This window comes from Taudactylus pleione, unplaced genomic scaffold (genome assembly GCF_031769625.1).
Source record: "Taudactylus pleione unplaced genomic scaffold, aTauple2 ptg000265l, whole genome shotgun sequence".
Lineage (NCBI taxonomy): Eukaryota > Metazoa > Chordata > Amphibia > Anura > Myobatrachidae > Taudactylus > Taudactylus pleione.
The window spans coordinates 6,879,730-6,902,462 of NW_028284667.1; the positions used below are offsets into that span (position 1 = coordinate 6,879,730).

At 40.3% G+C, this 22,733-nt stretch overlaps 1 protein-coding gene across 1 annotated transcript in view; it reads left to right on the forward strand.

Moving 5' to 3' along the window:
* The window catches only part of IMPG2 (interphotoreceptor matrix proteoglycan 2), a 113,608-nt gene extending 91,371 nt beyond the window's left edge, over positions 1 to 22,237 (forward strand). Inside the window, exons 17-20 of the mRNA XM_088481194.1 lie at positions 963 to 1,164; positions 13,593 to 13,672; positions 18,620 to 18,694; positions 19,405 to 22,237. Coding sequence (XP_088337320.1) covers positions 963 to 1,164; positions 13,593 to 13,672; positions 18,620 to 18,659 — 322 coding nt within the window. The 3' untranslated portion in view covers positions 18,660 to 18,694; positions 19,405 to 22,237. The remainder of the gene's footprint in view (positions 1 to 962; positions 1,165 to 13,592; positions 13,673 to 18,619; positions 18,695 to 19,404) is intronic.
* Positions 22,238 to 22,733: the final 496 nt, after the last annotated feature.

The window sequence follows — 22,733 nt, forward strand, 5'->3', positions numbered from 1 at the left end:
TACCTTCCTATTGCCAGCCCCATGCCCTGCTAGAGCCCAGCTTAGGGTTTTCTCAGGAGTAGATAAATAAACCACTTACCCCCTACTCCTCTGGAGTCAGGAGTGACATAGGAGTGTCGTGGCAATGTAACTAAAGCTCCGTACAATTCTGAGTCAAACACGTGGTGAGGAGAAGCTTATTTCTGATGGATCTCTTGTACCTAGCATGGGCCCGGTGCAAGTGCCAATACTCATGATGACTTTTGGTGTAAAATCAGTGGGCAGTGTAGCTTCCCGCTTGCAGATGAACTGACCCTCGCATTAGCTGAACAGAATCTAGCATTAGCATAAGCTAGTAAACTAGGCTTCCACGGCTACACGCAAATACAGCCACTTTGGGCCCGACTCAGAAACAGCCTCATAGACGTTACTACCATTGTAGCATACCCTGTGCATTTTTTTCTGTAAGAAAGGTGTCGGTACTTACCTAAATTTACACGCTGATACTACATTTATCCATACTCTGCGCAAGCTTTCACTAGCTTATTTTATTAAATTTTTGAAATTATTTAACTGATTTCTTCCATCTCCAGAACTAGTTTTAAGAATTCAATCTATTTACAAAAACAATAAAAACAACAAAAAGGTGTGTACAGGGGCGTAACTAGGTATTTGAAGGCCCCATAGCGAAAGTTTGTAAGGGCCCCTATGTACTACCCAATGGTGACAAATGTATATAACACATATAACTTTGAGAAGGAAGATGGGCTCCCCTCAGCTCTGGGCCCCATAGCAGCTGCACCCCTCGCACCTATGGTAGTTACGCTCATGGGTGTGTACCATTGAGTAGTATCACAAAAAAGTACTGAGCATGTTTCAGTTATATTATACATTTCCCTGTTATTAAATAGTCCAAATTACAAAGTGGCAATGCCTCACCAGAAGTGGCTTAAACAATAATCATAGTATTTTATACCCTGCAGAAGACAAACCGATAGTCTGTCATCTATTGAGAATGCTGTGAAGTATAATCCAATGTATGAGAGTGATACCACAGGCTACAGTCATTACTATAAGAGATACCCACAGCTCCCATCAACCAGTTCCACGAGTCCAGAGACTTCTGCAGACTTCAGCAGTGAAGAGATCAGGCACATTTATGAAAACACTGAGCTAACTAAAGAGGTAAGCTGGCATTATTTTGTCTTTATACATGAGAAAGGTATTCTAATTTACTATATATATTTTGTTCACTTCTTATATATTTTTTTTTATTCAATTTATAGTAAAGGTGTTGTACCAACATGAAGACATCTCGTTTCACTTTCATTTGCACCAAAGCCAATTACTGAACATAGATATAATTATTAATAATTTTCATTACACAAATAACATGGCTACATCACCTCTTGCATTAAAAGCAGATTTATAGGGAATACAATAGTGGATCCTTATATATATATATATATATATATATATATATATATATATATATATATATATATTTATTATAGTAGATCATAGCTGGTACTCTTTCCCATATGTAATGTAATTGCCTGGGTGCCGTCAGTACAGCATAAGATACTGTCTCTCAGATAGCTGTGGCAGTCACAGGTCTTGTACAGCAATAACTGCAGTTGAGAAAAACCTTCATTCTTGTCAATGTTTTGGTTTATTTCAACTTATGTCCGTTCAGTTGTCCTGACGAAAGTCGAAATAAACTGAAACGTTGACAGATATTAAGTTGTTTCTCACTTAAGGTTATCGCTGTTACAAGACCTGTGACTGTCACCACTATCTGAGAGATATATATACACATCTATATATTATATACATACACTGAAGTGACAAAAGAGTAATGGGATAGCAGTATGTAAAGGTAATGGTAGTTGGTGTCACCATACTGTGGCTTCTTGTAAATCCTCAGACTGCATCAGTTGTAATCTGACATCTCATGAGTCAGTTTGAACACCAGCTAGGCTGCTCATGGCAAGGAGATGTGAATTATCGGAGTTCAAACGGGGCATGATAGCGGGTGCCCGATAGATGGGACATTCCATTTCCGAAGTTGTGCGGACATTCACCATTCCTCGATCTGTGGTGTCCCTTGAGTACCTCATGGAAGGCATTACCACCCACCGTGGACAGCACAGGGGCCGACCACGCATGCTTAATGATCATGACCAGGAGCGTCTGGCCAGAACTGTCCGTGGTGACAGACAAGTGACACTGATTCAAATCACTTCCACATTCACTGCAGGAGGTACCAGATGCATATACAGCAGGTCAGTGCAGCCTTCTTTTGCTTCCATGGGACATGGAAGAAGACCCACCAGAGTACCCCTGTACACTACAATACTAGACACAGCACCTCACTTGGGCTCATGACATCACTAATTGAACCCTGGTGGTCTGGCAACATGTGGCATGGTCCAATGAGTCACAGTTCCAGTTGTTTTGAGCTGATGGTAGGGTTGGGGTGTGGCACAGACCCCATGATGCCATGGATTCCAGTTGTCAACAAGGCACCGTGAAGGCATAATGGTGTGGGGTGTGTTCACGTGGCATGGGTTGGATCCACTGGCCCGTCTGTATGCGTCATTGACTGATAACCACTATGTTGCGTTGCTTGATGATCATTTGCAGCCCTTCATGGATTGATGGAATATTCCAGCAGGATAATGCATTATATCATCAGCCCCAAGTTGTCCAGACTTGGTTTGAGAAGCATTATGGAGAGTTCGGGAGAAAGGTGTAGCCCCCATGTTTACCCAACATGAACCCAATTGAGCTTTTATGGGACATGATGGAGAGGTCCATTCGCACCCAATATCCTGCACCTACAAATATCAGGGAGCTGTGTGAAGATATCCAGAAGCCATTGGTCAACATCTCTCCAAAGGTCTTCCGTCCACTTGTGGAATTGATACCACATCGAGTTGCTGCACTTGCAGGGCTAGTGAGGGGCCTAAACGATGCTAGGCATCTATCCCATGACTCTTGGCACTTCAGTGTATGTTTGTATATAAGTGCATGTTAAATATCAGATACAAGGGGAATAAATTTAGCTGCTAACCTTAATGTTCTGCTTGTGATTTAAAAACCTTTTAAAATTGTTTTATAGTTTTAATTTTGTCCCCTCCATGAGTTCGAAGTGAAGAAATATTATTTCCTTTTTATTCAAAGTTGATGTACATTTTAAATCATTATGATTAGATATTTCAAGCAGTTACTAAGTTGTACAGAATGCCTCCATAGATAAAAGTCACATATAGTAATGCCAGAGGGGCAAGTTCATGGTTGTTGGTCCAGATGTTGTGCTGTTCCCACAAACCCATGGGGTGCAGAATCTAACTGGTGATATTTGTCAGGGATCCCGGCAAGCAGGTATGAAGTCAGTAAGCCAGGCCTGGTAATGGGGCAGGAATGTGAAACCCAAAGGGATAATCCGCAGGAAGGTCAGGTCACTAGCTGGGGTCAAAAAGTACAAGTCTGCCAAGGGATGGTGCAAGTAGAAGAGTCTGGAGCTAGATAGATCATACACTGAGATCAAAAGTGAATAGGTTAGGAATACTGGATGTAGGTGTGAGAAACCTTCCTCCAGTGATAGCAGTGATCACATGACTGAAAATATAAGCAACAAGGAAAGCCATGCCCCCTCCCGTATAAGGAGGACACCGCACAGCAGATTCAAGCAGACAATGGAGACAGTCAGGAAGAATCATTAAACCAAAGTCCCAAGAGACAGCAGCGTATAATCCAGTAAGTACTTGACGAAATCCTGCGGTGTCTGACATTTTTATGATACACCATAAAATGGACCCGGCATATGCCAGGTGACCTTAGCCCGCCTCTGCACCCCCACTCCACTGCCGTCCCAACACCTCCCATTCCCCTCCTTGCTTTACTTACCCCCTGCTGCCGCTGCAGTGGTCTTCCTCTCCTGGTGGTCAGTCCAGTTGCTGTGGTAGGAGCCATTGGGTGAGCACAGAGTTATGACAAGATAGTCCACCATTGATTATTATGTTATTTTTTTATTGTTTTAAAAAGAAAATGAAAATATTTTGTTCTTGGACAATACTTTTTAAAAAAAAATGCTATATTTTTTTTTAAAATAAGAATCAATGAGTTCAAATCATCAATTAGTATATTATTAAGTTTAGTTTGGAAAGTATTGAATAGATCCAAGCTACGAAATTTATAAGTTTTGTTATCAGATAGGAGACAATTGTCCTCCTCTAAATAGAATTTAGTATTCTGATTTGCCTTCTCCTTTATCTGCTTGCTTAATGATAAACTAAGGCTTATTCACAGAGCTGTTTTTCTTCATTGTCAATGAAACTTACTTCCTTTTTTTAAAATATACAATTCTTTTAGGTTATTTTGACCAATAGATGGGCAGTTTAAATAAAACAAAGCTGCAAAGCTGATTTAAAACATAAACTCAATAATAAATTAAGTGTGTGGGATGTGTTGTAGGGCTTGGGGCTCAGAGTTTAAATTTATCTCAGGCACGGAATTATAGATCCACATCCCCCCCCCCATTTTAAGTCTACAATGTATAGCCAATTGGAACCATTAAAAAAATTAAAAAAAATAATTATAGTCAAATAATTGGTACTAGGTATAATATCTGATGGGTGGGGATGGGACGCATTTCGCAGATCTCTAAGTTTAAACATATCTCGAGGTCTGCGCTATGTGTCCATATACCTCTTTATCTTATTGTTAATATACATGACATAGTAAATAATGGTATATTCCCTAGAGCTATGTGTATGCTGATTTTTATAGGTTGATGTAGGTTGGTACATAATTTATATGTGAGGTGTAAATAAGAGCTGGGTAATAGGTCTGACTATCATCTTTTAGGTATATATTGATATTCTTCATATATATGTATCGACATGTGTAAGGCACATCTGTTATTTTTATTATTTTTACTCGTTTATTATTATTATTTTATATGTGTATGTGTGTGTGTGTGTATATATATATATATATATATATATATATATATATATATATATTTTATATATTGTCTACATATTTTTAATTTGTCAATTGTTATAGTATCTTATGTTTTTATAAATACATATATTGACTGTTTTATAAATTCTATGTACCCATGTTTAAATGGTAGGCATGGTAATACAATAGATTTGCCAGTCATGTCAAATTGATATGACAAGATCAGCTAGGTTTCATAAAAGATGCAGAGAGTTTTTATGTAATTAATAAAGTACGTGAAATAATATAAAAATGTCTATTAGGTACATGAAATGTTCCGGTGATAAGCTATACAAAATACGTGGTATTATAATTTAAGTACTGACTTACTATAAGCCTTGTATTACTTCCTGATTCCTGTGACACGCATGGTGGAACACACAGTTTTGTGTTGAGAAATGGCAACTTAAGTGTTTGATGTGATACAGCTGATTTTGAACAGACTTAGCCACTATTTAAACCATAAGGGGCATTTTTCTACATTTTTGTCATACTGATTATTTGATCAAGACATCTGCTTTCCTTTTTACTAGTATTTAATATAAGCGCGCACGCTAATAAAGTTGGATATGCAATACCATCTAAATACTACCAGCTCCATTATCATCATAATTCCGGATGATTATTTAAAGTATTTATTACACTGAAGTTTCCTATATAACACATCCTGGAGAACCAGCGAATCAGAGTCTAAAGATTTTATTTTTGTGTTGGAAACGCTTCTTGTCACATACACTAAGTACAAACTTATTGGAGAAATTACCTGTATTACTAATGTTGCAAGATAAACGGCACAATGTTCTAATTTGTTTCAATATAAATTAACATCTGTTGAAGGATATTGTTTGGAACCTGTATGGACTCATTTGTATCTTACAGTATGTCTATTTACTTGTGGATATAGATAACAGCTACAAGGGAATAAGTATCCAATCCATTGAGCCTGTTTTTTTTTAGATTTTTTTTAAGGTTTTTAAGGTTTTATATGGTTTTTTTTGGGGGGGGGGGAACCAATTGGTTGATCTGGTAAAATGTTGGTGTACATATATGTGTGTGCATAAAATTGCAGAACATTAGTTAATTATACAGACAGCGCTTTATTATTCTATATTTTGTTTTTGTGATTTAAAACAGATTTATTTTTGAATAATGGACAATCAGTTAAGGGGTTAATTTCTGCATTTTAGAATATTTAATAATGTTTTGTTTGCACACAAATTTACATGATAAAACTACATGAATTATGTGAAAAGAAATCTGTTGAAAGGAACTAAGATTAAATATGCCAATATGCCTTGGCTGGAGTCCATGAGCCCGTCATCTCGTTTTCTAATACTCCTCCTTTTACACATAGGAAAGCTAAGCATTTCCAGACTCTGGGGCTGACTCTGAGTTTGGAACAAAGCATATAAGCAAATAACTTTGTATCTGGGACAAACCATGTTGCAATGAAAGGGGTGCACATACATTTATTATTTTGCATGCAGCTCACAAGCCGTGGGCAGCTATATTTGTACACTGCAATTTAGATTCATTTTTTGTGTGGACACACCTCTCTCACATCCAAATATCTCTCCACATTTTAAATCTCCCCTATCTACAGTACAACATGGTTTTCCAAGGTGCAAATGTACTTTTTCATTTTTTATTGTTCCCAACTCAAAATCAGCCCCCTTCTCTTTTAACAGTGAAAATATGTTCCTTGTTCTAATTGGAAGGACCTATTCCTAAAAATTGAGGCCCTGAAGAGGAATTTATTATGTGGTTCAAGAAATGTTTCATAAATCATATTGGTTAGTTCTAGAAACAGTGTTGCTATGATCTTTAGAATGTCCCCTCTAATGAATTTCCAATAGGACTTTGAAAGGACCTGTTATGTTATGTGGATATCTAAACAGTTGATGAAGGCTCAGAGGTATATTTACTAAAGTGAGGGTTTTAGAAGTGGAGTTGTTGCCCATAGCAACCAATCAGATTCTACTTATCATTTATTTTGCACATTCTAGAAGATATTAGCTAGAATTGGCTGCTAGGGGCAACATCTCCACTTTTAAAAACCCGCACTTTAGTAAATCTACCCCTCAGTATGAAGAATTTAGTGCATGGAGTATTTTTCATTTGTGATCTGTGGTCTAGTATTGAAAGCTCAAACAAGAAATCACTATGTATGTGATGGCCCCAACGCATGCCCACTCACCTCATGGTCCTGTAGCAGCCTCTCACCCTGCAGACAGGGACGGCAACAGAAATCTTGGGGCCCGCTACACTATTGTTTAAAGCGCCCCCTATACCCTCTCTTAGTCCTTATCCAAGCCCGTCACACACACCCTCTTCCCCAGCCCCTGTGTCTATCACACACCCCTCTTCCCCAGCTCCTGTGTCTATCACACGCCCCTCTTCCCCAGCCCCTGTGTCTATCACGCACCCCTCTTCCCCAGCCCCTGTGTCTATCACACGCCCCTCTTCCCCAGCCCCTGTGTCTATCACACGCCCCTCTTCCCCAGCCCCTGTGTCTATCACACGCCCCTCTTCCCCAGCCCCTGTGTCTATCACACACCCCTCTTCCCCAGCCCCTGTGTCTATCACACACCCCTCTTCCCCAGCCCCTGTCACATGCCTTTCCCCAGCCCCTGTGACATGTCCCCCTCTTCCCCAGCCCCTGTCACATCTCCCTCTTTTCCCGAGCCCCTGTCACATCTCCCTCTTTTCCCGAGCCCCTGTCACATCTCCCTCTTTTCCCCAGTCCCTGTCACATCTCCCCATCTTCCCCAGCCCCTGTCACCAGGGCCGGCTCTAGGGGTGTTCAACCAGTGCGGTCGAACAGGGACGATACCCCTCCCCAACATCCAGATTTCAGCGGGATAGTACTGTCCCGCTGTTCCACCCGAGGGCCGAAGTGGCCCATGGGTGGTGGAATTGGGAGGTTGGGGACCCCCACCGCTGCAGCTGTGCAGCGGTGCCGGACCCCCGGAGTGTGAATGGATGCAGTGCGCATGCACGCGGCATCCATTCACAGACGGGAGAGGGCTGGGGGAAACCCAGCCAGTGATGGAGGGCTGGGCTTTACCCCCAGCCTGATGTTGTTTGGAGGTGTGCCATGCAGTAATGCCTCCAAATAATGCCATGTAGGGGACGTGGCCTATGGTAATTAGGCCATACCCCCAATTTCGGTCGCGTGTGGCGATTCCGCGTGCAGCGTACCTGGCCGGCACAGGGTGCTCAGACCCCTGGAGCTGGCCCTTCCTGTCACATCTGCTTTTCCCCAGCCCATCACATCTCCCCCTCTTCCCCCAGCCCCTGTCACATCTACCCCTCTTCCCCAGCATATCACATTTCCCCCAGCTCCTGCGTCTGCCACCCCCTTCACCTGTAGCTTCCCACCACCCGACCCGTGACTCTCTAGCCCAGCCTGGCCTCGGCCAAGACTTACCTGCTGCGCTTGCCTGTATTTTACAGTCTTCCCTGGCAGCTCTCATACATGGCGGCTCTTCAGTCTGATTCAGCAGCGCGGCCCGGTCTCCCTGTATTTGTCGGGACTAGTCGGGAAGATCTAGCTGCAGTCTTCGTGCCGGGTGCACTGCTTACACAGCAGGTAGCTGTCTGCAGAGGCAAGCAGGACACGTAAACTGGGCTCCCAAAATTCCTGAGGGTTCGATGCCCCTCAGACTCTCGGTGCCCGGTACAAGAGTCCCCTTTGTCCTTCCCAGTTGCCGGGCCTGCCTGCAGCACCATTAGTTCTGCCAGTGTTTAACAACCCTTCTCCAGTGCATTCAGTACAGATTACACTGTCCTGATGCCAGAAGTCTGGGACACCAGTTGGGTTCCCAAGTCTGTGTTCATGAGGGGTGGGGTGGGGAGATATTTGTGCATGTGGATGTGCCACACTCATAGTCAAATTAGTAATTGTGTTTGGATACATTCACTGGAATATCTTGTTTCATTGGCTTCTTTTGGAGGGACAGGATTCTAAGAAATTCATTGAGTGTTGTACTACAGTTTTGGTTGGCTTCTGCAGACACTCTTACCAGTCTATCCTTGTTTTAACTCCCATTTATCTCTATTCCTCAGTTCTTTTCTCTTTGCCAATTCTATGGGTTGTATTTTGATAGTTTTATTAAGCCAAAATTACCAGTGTAATATATACAGTATATATTGTATATAGTAGAACACACTACAGTTCCCTGTAAGATCCATGACTGCACATTTAACCTACCCCATTCATGTATCCAAAGGATGAGGATCTGTGCAGTGGCCCCGAGGAGGGTCCCAAGATATCTGTTGCCAGGCATGATCTTCAATCGGGTCCACTAAAGTTTTTAAGGGTTTTGGTTTGTGCTAGTGCCAGCTGTTTCATTGCTAAAGGCTATTTGACCGCACTTTTATCCTGGAATATATTATTAAAATAACATACCTCAGTGTTCTAAACACCTGATATTGCAGCCTTGTGTTATATCTGTATGGAAAGGCATAATACTAAAAATCTGTTACGCCATTTATGACCAGTGCTAATGCACCTACTACCACAGCCAATGCTGCCTTGTCTTCTGTTACAGCTAAAGCAGCCAAAGTCCCTGCCAACTGTCTGCTAAGGTGTTTTACTCATCTCTAAGACTGTTAACTTGTCAGCTCTGCCTAGTCTCTAGGGTGTCAACTCAACTCTGTACCTATCTGCCCTGGCAGAGGACCTATTTTCCCTGATCTTGTAATCTTACAACCCACTGACCTTGCCTTTCTGACTGAGGACTGATCTGCCCAGGCGCTGGAAGTTTAGAAGTCATTTGCTTGGGCCTGCAGAAAAATAACACATCCAGCTCCTTAGCTATATTATGGAATCAAGATTGCACAATTATGAGCAAAGCCAAAGTACTGTACCATTAAGGGTGTGAGCAACTTCTGCTGCAAGTTTTGGTTCTACACCACTCCATTAACCCGCAGCTCTCTACAACTATTTTAGAGAAAGACAATGCGCTACCTACTGACTTACAGAAAACATACATATCATCCATTCAGTGCATTATTGCTTTCTACTAATGCTGAAAAGTCCTTTTATTTTAGACTGGGCTTTCTTAGAATCCAAGTGGCAAAGTTCAAAACCTTAGAAATTGGATGTCGTGTCATTATGAGAATAACTGAAGACAAATAAAGTGCCCATCCACAATAGTTCCCGGTAGGGCTAGCTGCTATCTCACTTGATTTTATATTGGTTCTTGGGCTGTCTCTATAGAATTTCATGTTATGACCAAAATATTGCATCAACCCATCCATTCTATCCTGGTCTCCAGTTCACTACAACTAATAGGCTGCCCATCATCTGAGGGCACTCTGCATCCATTCTGCACCTTTGTCCTCCACCTGACCTTTGCTTTGGGTCTTGGCATCAGTCGCTTGGAAGTTTACTGTTGCAAATTGACCCAGTCCTGGACCCATTTCTCCATGCTCACCCCATGGGTGACTCACAATACTTTGTTGGCCAGCCAATCTGCTCCTCCATACTTCTTGGCCTACCTGCTCAACATTCCCTCAGGGAGCCTCTTCCACACCTGAGGCATGGCCCTTCAACACCCACAACAGCTCAGTACATTGATCTCAGACACACCTGCCTGCTTGGCACACTATCATTTAGTGGACTCCATCAACTTTTTGTTGTCATTTTCAGCCTTGCACTTTCTTGAGTTTTTGACTGGAATGAACCTGCAGTGTCACCTCACCTACTAACTCAGCCTCTATACCAAGTCAGGATGGGTATCTGAAGAGAGCTCAGAATTCAGTTACTTTGGCCTATTGCCTATGGCTCCTCCAGCAGCCACCATACGTTGGTGTTGTATATCTTTCCTACATCTGAAGCAACTGTACCATGGACCTTTTCACAGCTGCTGACACCCGATCACCACTGTTTGTGGTTTAGTACTTGGACATATTCAATGCCGCCCAGCTTACAGCCTGCCATTTGTGCCCAACTGGTCTGATAAGTTTCAACTACTTTACCCAAAAGCTTCTTCCTCCATCTTACTGCTCTGCAACACAGTTCATCCAAATTCAGCCTTGACTCCTTCAGAACTGTCTACTACCATGCCATCATGTAGCTCATGCTTAGTGCTCCACTTCTATTTAACACTACTTTTTTCTTCCCATCTCTCTCCACACTGCCCTTTCACCTGGTCCATACTCCAAAGTAAACTGTCCCACTTGATCCTACTGTTTTTCTTCACCTTTTGTCTCTATCCGTGTCACTCTGTGTTTTTCAACCACTGTGCCGTGGCACACTAGTGTGCTGTGAGCGGTTGGCAAGTGTTCCGCGTTGGTCAGCTCAGCGCACTTGTAATGTAGTGTGTTTTATTCCTATGGAGGCCAGTGTAGCGAGTTTTATTCATGTGGAGGCCAATGTAGTGTGTTTTATTCCTATGGAGGCCAATGTAGTGTGTTTTTATTCCGGAGGAGGCCAATGTAGTGTGTTTTATTCCTGTTTAGGCCAATGTAGTGTGTTTTAATTCCTGTGGAGGCTAATATCTATGTATATTTTTATGAGGTAGCCAATGTGTATGTTTTTATTTCTATGGAGGCAATGTAGTGTGTTTTTATTCCTATGGAGGCCAATGTAGTGTGTTTTTATTCCTATGGAGGCCAATGTAGTGTGTTTTTATTCCTGTGGAGGCCAGTGTAGTGTGTTTTATTCCTGTTGAAGCTAATATCTGTGTATATTTTTATGAGGTAGCCAATGTGTATGTTTTTTCATTGGTCAGGCAGGCCGCATCGCTGGATAGTGTGCCTTGGCAATTTTAAAATCTTGTGTAGTGTGCCTCGAGTTGAAAAAGGTTGAAAATCACTGGTGTAACTTGTATGATGCTAATTGCTTTCTGCATGCCATGTGGTTTGTTCTATTAATTGTATACATGAATTTATTATTCTACTAAGTGTCCCCACATACCTGTTTTATGCCTTTTGTTTGCATGTATGTGACATTTACTAGGCAATATAGAATCTTTGGCACCAGACAAATAAACTAGATAAACATGAATGAAACAAAGAAAAAGCAAATACCAACTTGAAGTGCAATCGCAGCCTCAGATCAAAGCCATACAGAATATCACCTGGTTCACATGTAAGTATAGTCAGCAAAAGTAGTTAAAATCTGAAAGCACAAAATAAAAGCAATGTTCAAAAAGGTCACAAAAGTACACAGCCACAAGTCTAAATGATGAAGTCTTCTAGAAAACTTGTTGGAAGAAGATAAAAAATACTTAAAATCGTTTTTCCGATAAGGAAAAGAGAGAAGTGCAAACTGTATACATTACTCAAATAACGGGAATGAAGCAATGAAAGTGCACACAAAAATATACTGTAATATGGTAAATTGTATATTATGTGGTATTTCACCCTTATAGCAAACTGTTTACTTTTGTAGAAAAGGAACATATTCCCTAAAATTGGCTTTGTCACCAACTTCTACCTTGTGTTTGACATGATGTTCATGTAGGTAAAGAAAAAGAATATTATGTTCATGTAGGTAAAAAGAAAGAATCTAGTCCATTAGCTTTTTGATAAAAAGAACACTTTATTATTGCACATGTATAAAAAAAAAACAGAACTTAAAATCCATGAAAGTGAATAACTGGGTAGTTCACTAGATACACATGTTACAATCATCCTTGGTAATAATGGTTAAGTTCCAGATAACTGAACACAATGAAACCAGGATTGTAGTAAGTAGCCAACGGTCACAGATTAGTGCCTCTTCCAACGCATTTTGACACTGTCTTTGTCAAGGATGAGGCACTGACTGAGAGATAATGCTATTTATACCCTGGATTGTGGTTACAGTACTGGAAGTAGCAACCTGATTCAAGATACATACGTATTGATAAAACAAACATGTTTAAAAATACAAATTAGTATATATGGTAACAAAAACGAATAACATTTCTAAGGCATTTGTCACCTTCTTACAAATGTTATACAATTATTTGCCTGTAATGTTGCTACTTATTAGATTCCCGGTTTCTGGTACCGGCTATTCACTTTTTTTGTAGTTCCGTTTGGATTTTAATTATGTATTTGCAATAATAGTGTCCTTTTTATCAAAATGGTAATGCACCAGATGTTCCTTTTTCTTTTTACCTACATGAACATCACATCCAAACTGAGATAGAAGTTGGTACCAAAAGCCAATTTGAGGGAATATATGTCTATTCTACAAAAGCGATTTGCTATAAGGGCAAAATACCCCATAACATACAAGTCACCATATTATATTTTTGTGTGTGCATTTTATTGCTTAATTCCCATTATTGAGTAATGCACAAAGTTTGCCCTTCGCTTTTTTGTTTCAATAACAGTGAGAAGCTTGCAAGTAAAAATGATCTTCTTCCATCAAGTTTATAGAAGACTTCTCCCAGTATTCATCATTTAGATTTGTGGCTGTGGACTTTTGTGAACATTTTTGAACATTGCTTATCTTTTGCGCTTTCCGATTTGAACTACCTTTGCTGACTATAGGGTTTAGGTCTTGATTAGCTTACCTTTGTAATAGTAAATGTACCCTGCAAAATCACAACAGTTCAGCAGCAATATGATTGGCTAATGATTTTCCTTTGATTTTTCTCTAGGAAATTCAAGACCGAATACGAATAATAGAGCTGTATGCTAAAGATCGCCAGTTTGCTGACTTTGTGAGGCAGCATCAAATGTAAGATACATATTTTCTCACTTGAGATTACTGTCAACGGGGCATATGTATTAAACCTTGGAAAGATAAAAAGTGGAGAGAGAAAGTACCAACCACTAAGTACTTAAGGCCAGGTACACATTAGCCGATATATTGGACGATTTGCAGTTTTGTGGCAAATTGAAATTACATATCGTCCACATTACATAGTGTGCGCGCTCAATGCCGCATTCACCTGTGTCGCTCATTGCATCTTCACATCTGATGTGCTGCATGTCTTATGGGAAGATGACATGCATGAGGTGCTGCACGTCATATAGGAAGATGACATGAATGATGTGCTGCACGTCATATGGGAAGATGACATGAACGAGGTGCTGCATGTCATATGGGAAGATGTTGTGAATGATGTGCTGCATGTCATATGGGAAGATGACATGAATGATGTGCTGCACGTCATATGGGAAGATGACATGAATGAGGTGCTGCACGTCATATGGGAAGATGACATGAACGAGGTGCTGCACGTCATATGGGAAGATGACATGAATGATGTGCTGCACCCATATGGGAAGAGGTTGTGAATGATGTGCTGCACTTCATATGGGAAGATGACATGAATGAGATGCTGCACGTCATATGGGAAGATGTTGTCAATGATGTGCTGCACCCATATGGGAAGATGACATGAATGATGTGCTGCACCCATATGGGAAGATGACATGAATGATGTACTGCACCCATATGGGAAGAGGTTGTGAATGATGTGCTGCACTTCATATGGGAAGATGACATGAATGAGGTGCTGCACGTCATATGGGAAGATGACATGAATGAGGTGCTGCACGTTATATGGGAAGATGACTTGAATGAGGTGCTGCACCCATATGGGAAGAGGTTGTGAATGATGTGCTGCACGTCATATGGGAAGATGACATGAATGAGGTGCTGCACTTTATATGGGAAGATGTTGTCAATGAGGTGCTGCACTTTATATGGGAAGATGACATGAATGATGTGCTGCACCCATATGGGAAGATGTTGTGAATGATGCGCTGCACGTTATATGGGAAGATGACATGAATGAGGTGCTGCACCCATATGGGAAGATGTTGTGAATGAGGTGCTGCACGTCATATGGGAAGATGACTTGAATGAGGTGCTGCACCCATATGGGAAGATGTTGTGAATGATGCGCTGCACGTCATATAGGAAGATGACATGAACGAGGTGCTGCACCCATATGGGAAGACGTTGTGAATGATGTGCTGCACGTCATATGGGAAGATGACATGAATGATGTGCTGCACGTCATATGGGAAGATGTTGTGAATGAGGTGCTGCACTTTATATGGGAAGATGACATGAATGATGTGCTGCACCCATATGGGAAGATGTTGTGAATGATGCGCTGCACGTCATATGGGAAGATGACATGAATGAGGTGCTGCACCCATATGGGAAGATGTTGTGAATGAGGTGCTGCACCCATATGGGAAGATGTTCTGAATGATGCGCTGCACGTCATATAGGAAGATGACATGAACGAGGTGCTGCACCCATATGGGAAGATGTTGTGAATGATGTGCTGCACGTCATATGGGAAGATGACATGAATGAGGTGCTGCACGTCATATGGGAAGATGTTGTGAATGATGTGCTGCACGTCATATGGGAAGATGACATGAACGAGGTGCTGCACGTCATATGGGAAGATGACATGAACGAGGTGCTGCACGTCATATGGGAAGATGTTGTGAATGAGGTGCTGCACATCATATGGGAAGATGTTTTGAATGAGGTGCTGCACATCATATGGGAAGATGTTTTGAATGATGTGCTGCACGTCATATGGGAAGATGACATGAACGAGGTGCTGCACGTCATATGGGAAGATGACATGAACGAGGTGCTGCACGTCATATGGGAAGATGACATGAACGAGGTGCTGCACGTCATATGGGAAGATGACATGAACGAGGTGCTGCACGTCATATGGGAAGATGACATGAACGAGGTGCTGCACGTCATATGGGAAGATGACATGAACGAGGTGCTGCACGTCATATGGGAAGATGTTGTGAATGATGTGCTGCACTTCATATGGGAAGATGACATGAACGAGGTGCTGCACGTCATATGGGAAGATGACATGAACGAGGTGTTGCACGTCATATGGGAAGATGACATGAACGAGGTGCTGCACGTCATATGGGAAGATGACATGAACGAGGTGCTGCACGTCATATGGGAAGATGACATGAACGAGGTGCTGCACGTCATATGGGAAGATGACATGAACGAGGTGCTGCACGTCATATGGGAAGATGTTGTGAATGATGTGCTGCACTTCATATGGGAAGATGACATGAACGAGGTGCTGCACGTCATATGGGAAGATGACATGAACGAGGTGTTGCACGTCATATGGGAAGATGACATGAACGAGGTGCTACACGTCATATGGGAAGATGACATGAATGAGGTGCTACACGTCATATGGGAAGATGACATGAATGAGGTGCTGCATGTCATATGGGAAGATGTTGTGAATGATGTGCTGCACATTGTGCAGTGTGTACACTGAACCGGAAGATCACAGGATACATTTGTACGATCTTTCCTCTGACTACATCACCTGAACTGCCAGTGATCTACACGATAATTGCATAGTGTGTACAGGAGAGACGATCAATTGGATACAATGCACCCACATGATATATCGTGCCGTCATTTGGAAGATTGCATAGTGTGTACCCTCTATGTAGCGTGTGCAGGGATGAAGGGAAATTGGAACGACCATCGCGTCTTTTGTATATCGCTCTGATGTGTAAGCGGCCTAATAGTAACTTTTCAAACACAGCCTGAATAATGACAGTTAGGAGCTGATTAGTTGGTACTTTATCTCCAAGGTTTGGTACATAATAATCATCTCTTTATAAGTCACACTGGTATTGGAAGTTGAGAGTTTTGAGCTACAGTATGTGCTGGAAACCTCAGTAAGTAAACAGTTGGTGGCATTAAAAATAGGGAACCATGAGAACATTATAATATTGACTACTACAATCTCAAATACAGTAATTTTGCTCCTGTGTTTCTGATACTCTATTGACATACATGTCTTCCAATATTTCCACTTGTCTCCTCCACTGCATCTATTTATAATGCAGCCTTTACATGGCTTGGACTGATAAAACTATTGAAGGCATTATACAGTGGCAAATGCAGGATTTCTAAAGGGGGGTTTCCAAATGTCTGATTTTAGAGTGAGTGTGGCCAGTCCATAAAGAGGACATAATTACCACTTAACCAGCTTTAATATGTGTCATACAAAGTGTATTGTTCCATAATTCCAGCATATACAGGACCAAAGATCACAGTAAGCCATTAAATGTGGCAGTAGAGCCATCCTGCTTGAGCTGAATGTTTTTATTTTAGATGTGGGCACCATTCCAGGGCATAGGAGCAAGTCTGGGAGTCTGGGGGAGCAGCAGAAGAACCTAGCACTGCCCTGGACATATATGTAAATATTGGGCTCATAGCAGTGCATCCCTAACAGTGCATGTTTTCCAAATCCCCTAATTGGTGCACAGGTTACTTATTACTGGCTGATACATGTTAAAAGATCCTCAGGTGGTGCTATTTATTAAATTTATGATACTGAGAAGAACATGCAGCACTAGTAAAATTCCATTATATTACTATTTCTATTGTGATCATGATGTGGGCTGGGGAGGGGTGTTTCCATCTGCCTGGAACCCCCCCCCCCCTGTGTTTGCCTATGTTATGTACACTACTAGATCCAGTTTAAATGCAGTTTAAACCGAAAGAAGACACTTACCGGTATGTTATTTTTTACTGAACTGCAATCCTTAGGACATAAATCCACATAAGCAGTACAAAAGCAGAAATAATACCAGTCATTATGATTGTGTTCAATCTTGGCATTCAACAGACAGTATTAGGAGCCAGTATAAATGTCCATAATGATCTACTACTTATAATTAGGACAGGAAGATGACTAATAAACAATTATCCTAAATTCAGGTGGCAAACTGCCCAGAATGGGGCCCCTGTGCTCTGAAAATGATTGTGTATATTATATACTACGCTTCATACAAAATGTTGCTAATACTTCTTGTTCAAGAAGTTACAATTGTGCACTGAAACAACGAAAAGAGTTAAATTTACTCTGCGGAGACAATATGCAAAATAGCCACTCCAATAGTTAAATAGACTTCTGGGTAACATAAATGAGCATTATTGAGAAGCCTTTTCTAATGCACAGTTGTGACTTATTTGTATAGTCCAAGTACCAATAGAGAAAAATAAAGTGTTTTGTCACTCGTTTTGATTGATAAAATTAATTGATAAATAAGGCCCTTTGTGTGGGAGCACTCTTAAAAGTGAAGTCTCCACTTTAGGAGTGTGCCCAAACAGAGTCTCTCTTCTTTTTTTCTATTGGTGTTTGTAGTATACTGACTCGGGGAGCACCACTGGTGACCAGACAATATATTCTCTGAGTATTGTTCAGTATATACACTAATTATTCTAATAATTATACTGCCAGTTTAAATAAGGGAGACCCATTACATAACTACATACATACATACACTACACACATTAAACCTTTTTTCTATGCGGATTATTTCCTAAAACGCCCCCTTGTTTTATTTGCATAGCTTCCTAACTGGACATTTTACACCAGGTCCGAGAATCATCTATTTATGGAGCTGCCTAAATGGACAAATTATCAGTCAGGATTCAGAATTGGCAGCACATTTTGAGCCCGTATTTAAATCATATATTATATTTATTTTAGTGTTTGCTATAATAGAATGTGTTTGTCTATAATAGAATGTGACAAAACATTTTTGGTTGAATTATACACTGTACCAATACAAGGATACACATCCACTTTTATTCTATGTAGCATAATAAAATAATGTATTTGTATTTTATTAACAGGTCTGTGGATAATGTCAGAAAAGCAAACCCATCAAATTAATTGTTCATTTGTTTTCTACTGTTTAGAGAGTAAAGGTAAATTGAACAAAGTGTTTTGGCATAATTACTCTTATTGTGTCACTTTAATGGCCATGCACATATCTTGTCTATATAAATTATAAATAATTGGCAAATTCATGGTCACACATCCTAAAATATTTATAGATTCCATTTAGAGCTTTCGTCAAACATACCTCATGCTCAAGGAAATATCCCTACAAGCCAAAACAATGGACATATAGTAAAGTCACAATTCTGCATTGCTTTCCGTAATATATATCACGTGATGTTATATTCTTTAGTAAAGTATTCATATTTACCTCTCTAGCTCCAATTCACCCTCCTTATTGATCTGTTGCTTTACGATCAGGTCTGTCCTGGCGTCATAGACTCTGCCATCAGTCTCTGTTTTCCACATCTTATATATTATAATAGTTTTTTTCCCCAGAATGCATTGTAATTGGATAAAATAGCTACTAACATGTGCCCTTTCCAGTAACACTTTGCCACAAACCTGAAGCATCTTTGCACATTTATACTGAGTGCTGTAGTCACGTAGACAAATTAGAATGGCTACAGCATATGCAGATATAAAAATACAATCACTACATAGGCACTGCAACAACCTTGTGTTTTCTGGTATCACCATTTTAGTCTATTATTCGTCTTATCTATTTAATCGGCATTCCTTTTATTGATATGATATGTCACTAACCAATCACTTTCCATTTTTATTTATGTTTTAGGAAGGGATGAAAGTACTGAAACAACACACGATGTTTTGTCACTAGAAATGAGTTACCTCATGTTGTGCTAAGAAGCAGCTTATGCCAGAATTGTAAATATTTAGTACATAAAGACTTTCACAAATGATCATGAATGACTATTTTAATTACTATTAGGAATACAAATGTTGTGACAATTTTTTTTTAACAATACTGTATCACGGTCACTTATTTTTGTAAATGTGGTTATCTTTTACAATGTTTTGTTTTGTTGATGTTGCAATTACAATAGATTGTCTGAATATGATGTGTATAATATATGTAAATGTACATAGGAATGGCTGTCTGGCGTCATACATAGCTCACAGCCAAGGGTCAAAGTTCAGATGTTGCTAACAATGTTTCTAACACATGTCTGTGTCATCTGCCTTCTAATATATGACATCAGCCATTACAGTAGGTGGAAACACTCTAAGATTCTATGTCAGGTAGCTCTTAAACTGATAAGTATGTGAAAAAGATTATTCTACTATGATACAGCAGATGACAAGTTAGTTTTCAGCACTAATACAATTATTAAAGGTTAGCATGTTGGCCATTACTACATGTTTAGGGTACTTTTCTGAGGGCCTAAATACATTATCTATTAAACCACCTGCCAATGTATGAGCATGAACGGGCTGATGCAGAATTGCAGGCAGGCCCAATTTGCAGATGAATCTTGTGATATATAGCACTGTGCCTGTACTGAGGGTGAGCGTATCTCTCTGCTTGCAGCTGATTGAGTGTAACTGGGTGGTAATATGTACAGTAGGCTACGTTTAGTGAGTGCATATGGATGGAATGTTCTCATAGTATATATACTGATGGGCTCATGAAGAAAGCGACGTGTCAGTTTATTAGCAGAATTTATGCATTTTCTGGCTGTGTATATGCACCAAAAATACATATGCCCTCATCTGTACCCAGATCAGTTTACACCTTATCTAAAGGTGGGTACACACCTGAAAGATATATTATCTTTAGATGGACGTTCATACACACCGAACGACCATCATATCTATGCGGGAACCGCGGGTACAGCTGGCCGGGAGGCGGGTCGCAGTGTGTGTACGGGAGATCAGCTGATCGCCCATACACACTTGCGGATGGACAGATATGTCTACAGATACATCTGGCCATCGGCTCTGCAGCATAGCCAATGCGGTATGTCTGTGAACAGTGTCGTTCACAGACATATTGCGGGTACACACTGGCCAACGGGCAGCAGATATATTGGCCGATCAATTGATCGGCCAATATATCGGCCAGTGTGTACCCAGCTTTACTTCCCGCTCTTTGTGAGTGGAGAGGGGTGGAAAGAGGGAAGCAGATCTGTTGCGGGTGCTCGAGCCCTAGTACAATTGTGATCCTCGTTACCTCAGGCTTTTGCAGTGTAAAGATAACCCTCCTACAAAAAGTGATCCAAATACCATATTAAACACATAACTGTAATGCTTGCTTGGCTAGCATTTTAAACATAAATGTGTCCCGCATTTACTGGGTATAAAAATCATTTCACACAGAAATCCATTCTGTTAGTAGTAATTTTTAGAACTGTTATGTTTAGAAATGTTTTATTAAGTAATTAACGGACTGAAGATTTAGGTGAATAGTTCATTAGTTCTAGTCCTTCAGTAAGACTCATGGGGCTCAGTGTATAATAATCTGTGTGCTCAAGAGGTCTACTGTATCCAGAGTATTTTTTTATCATTGAGCACTGAACCCCACTGGACTTGATGAAGGACTAGAGCTCAGTGAGCCATTCCCGTATACTCTGTCTGGTAATTGATATTGAACTATGGCATTGGGAGGGTTACTAAACTGTGCATAATGCTCTTAAGAATTCTTTGTGTTCTACAACCAAATCATACATTGTAACTTACAAAACTGTGTGCTACTGTTGTTTTTGCTCCATGTTTTCTCTTGTTTGTGTACTTTAATGCATAAGGTGTGCCTTTTGTATTGGTAAACAAGTGTTTTTCACATGTACATAAATATCTATATATATATATATAGAGAGGGTGCACTTCATCGATACACTATCAAATATAGATATTGAATATTGTGACTTGAATAAAGTCCCACATCTAAATTAAATATGTTGTATTGTTGGGTTGGGACTACCAGACATGTTTACCCCTTTCTCCCCAACCAATGTATTCCTTAAAATGGAGACAAATCTCTATATAATACATGAGTTGTTCACATGGTATATTGTATGTAGAATGTACCTACAAAATTTACAAATAAAGTGTATTTAACAGAGAATTATACACTACAGTATTATAAATGTACTGATGATTATGGTACATCAGACAGGTGGTCCAACATGAACGTTGTGACCCTGATTTAATGGTTCAGTCCAATAATACATGTCTTTGTTGTCTTACACTATGGTGGATTCACTATGTGATAGGAATGTTATAATTATTACATGTTGAAATGTTTCTGTTTTTGTACTTTGATATCAATTTCAAATATATATGCTTACTAGGAAAGTCTCCATCTGTGTTTCAGTCTATTTTATGTGTATGCCTTATTGTTCAGACACGGAATACATATTCAGCTATGCTATAATGTTACTTTTTATTATTGAAGCATTTCATACTCTACATCAATGTAGGTGAAGCATTGTTCAGATGTACTGTATCACTTCACTCTTTAAAAGAGACATGCAGGGGAAACCGTAAAAGAGATGCTTGGGATGTACTGTGTCCTGCAGATATATGCCTAGAACTTCTTGGGATGATTGGTCACCTCAATTTGGGACTGTCCTGTCTAATTCAGGACAACTTGGAAGTATGGCACTGTAGTGTGAATAAAAAGAAATAATGATTAAAATTGCTGAATGCTTTCCTTTTCTAATTCCTCATGATTCTCAATTCAGATAATGATTATCTTGGACACTTTGGGAAACATTTACTAAGCAGCAGGATCTAAACCCTGGCGGGTTGACGGCGGGTTCTAAACCTCGGGGGTTTGGTGGCGATTTCTAAATTACAGTTCTGTTCTATTCTAAAATTTGTTTTGATGGCGGTTTTGCAGTAGTTTTGGCCTTAGCAAATCTGCAGATAGCAAAACCACTGCCACCAAACCACGGGGGTTTAGAACCTGCCGCTTAGTAAATTTTGCCCTTAGTATAAAAGCTGCAGTACTCAAAATACTAATACACTTTGTATTACTTTTTATTAAGTGTCCTTTTATGACATTAGGTTTAATTGGGAACCTCGTGTTAAGTGTGATGATATTTAATGCAAAAGCATTATTTAATCATAAAACAATAATCAAGTTGCTAATGATGAATGGCA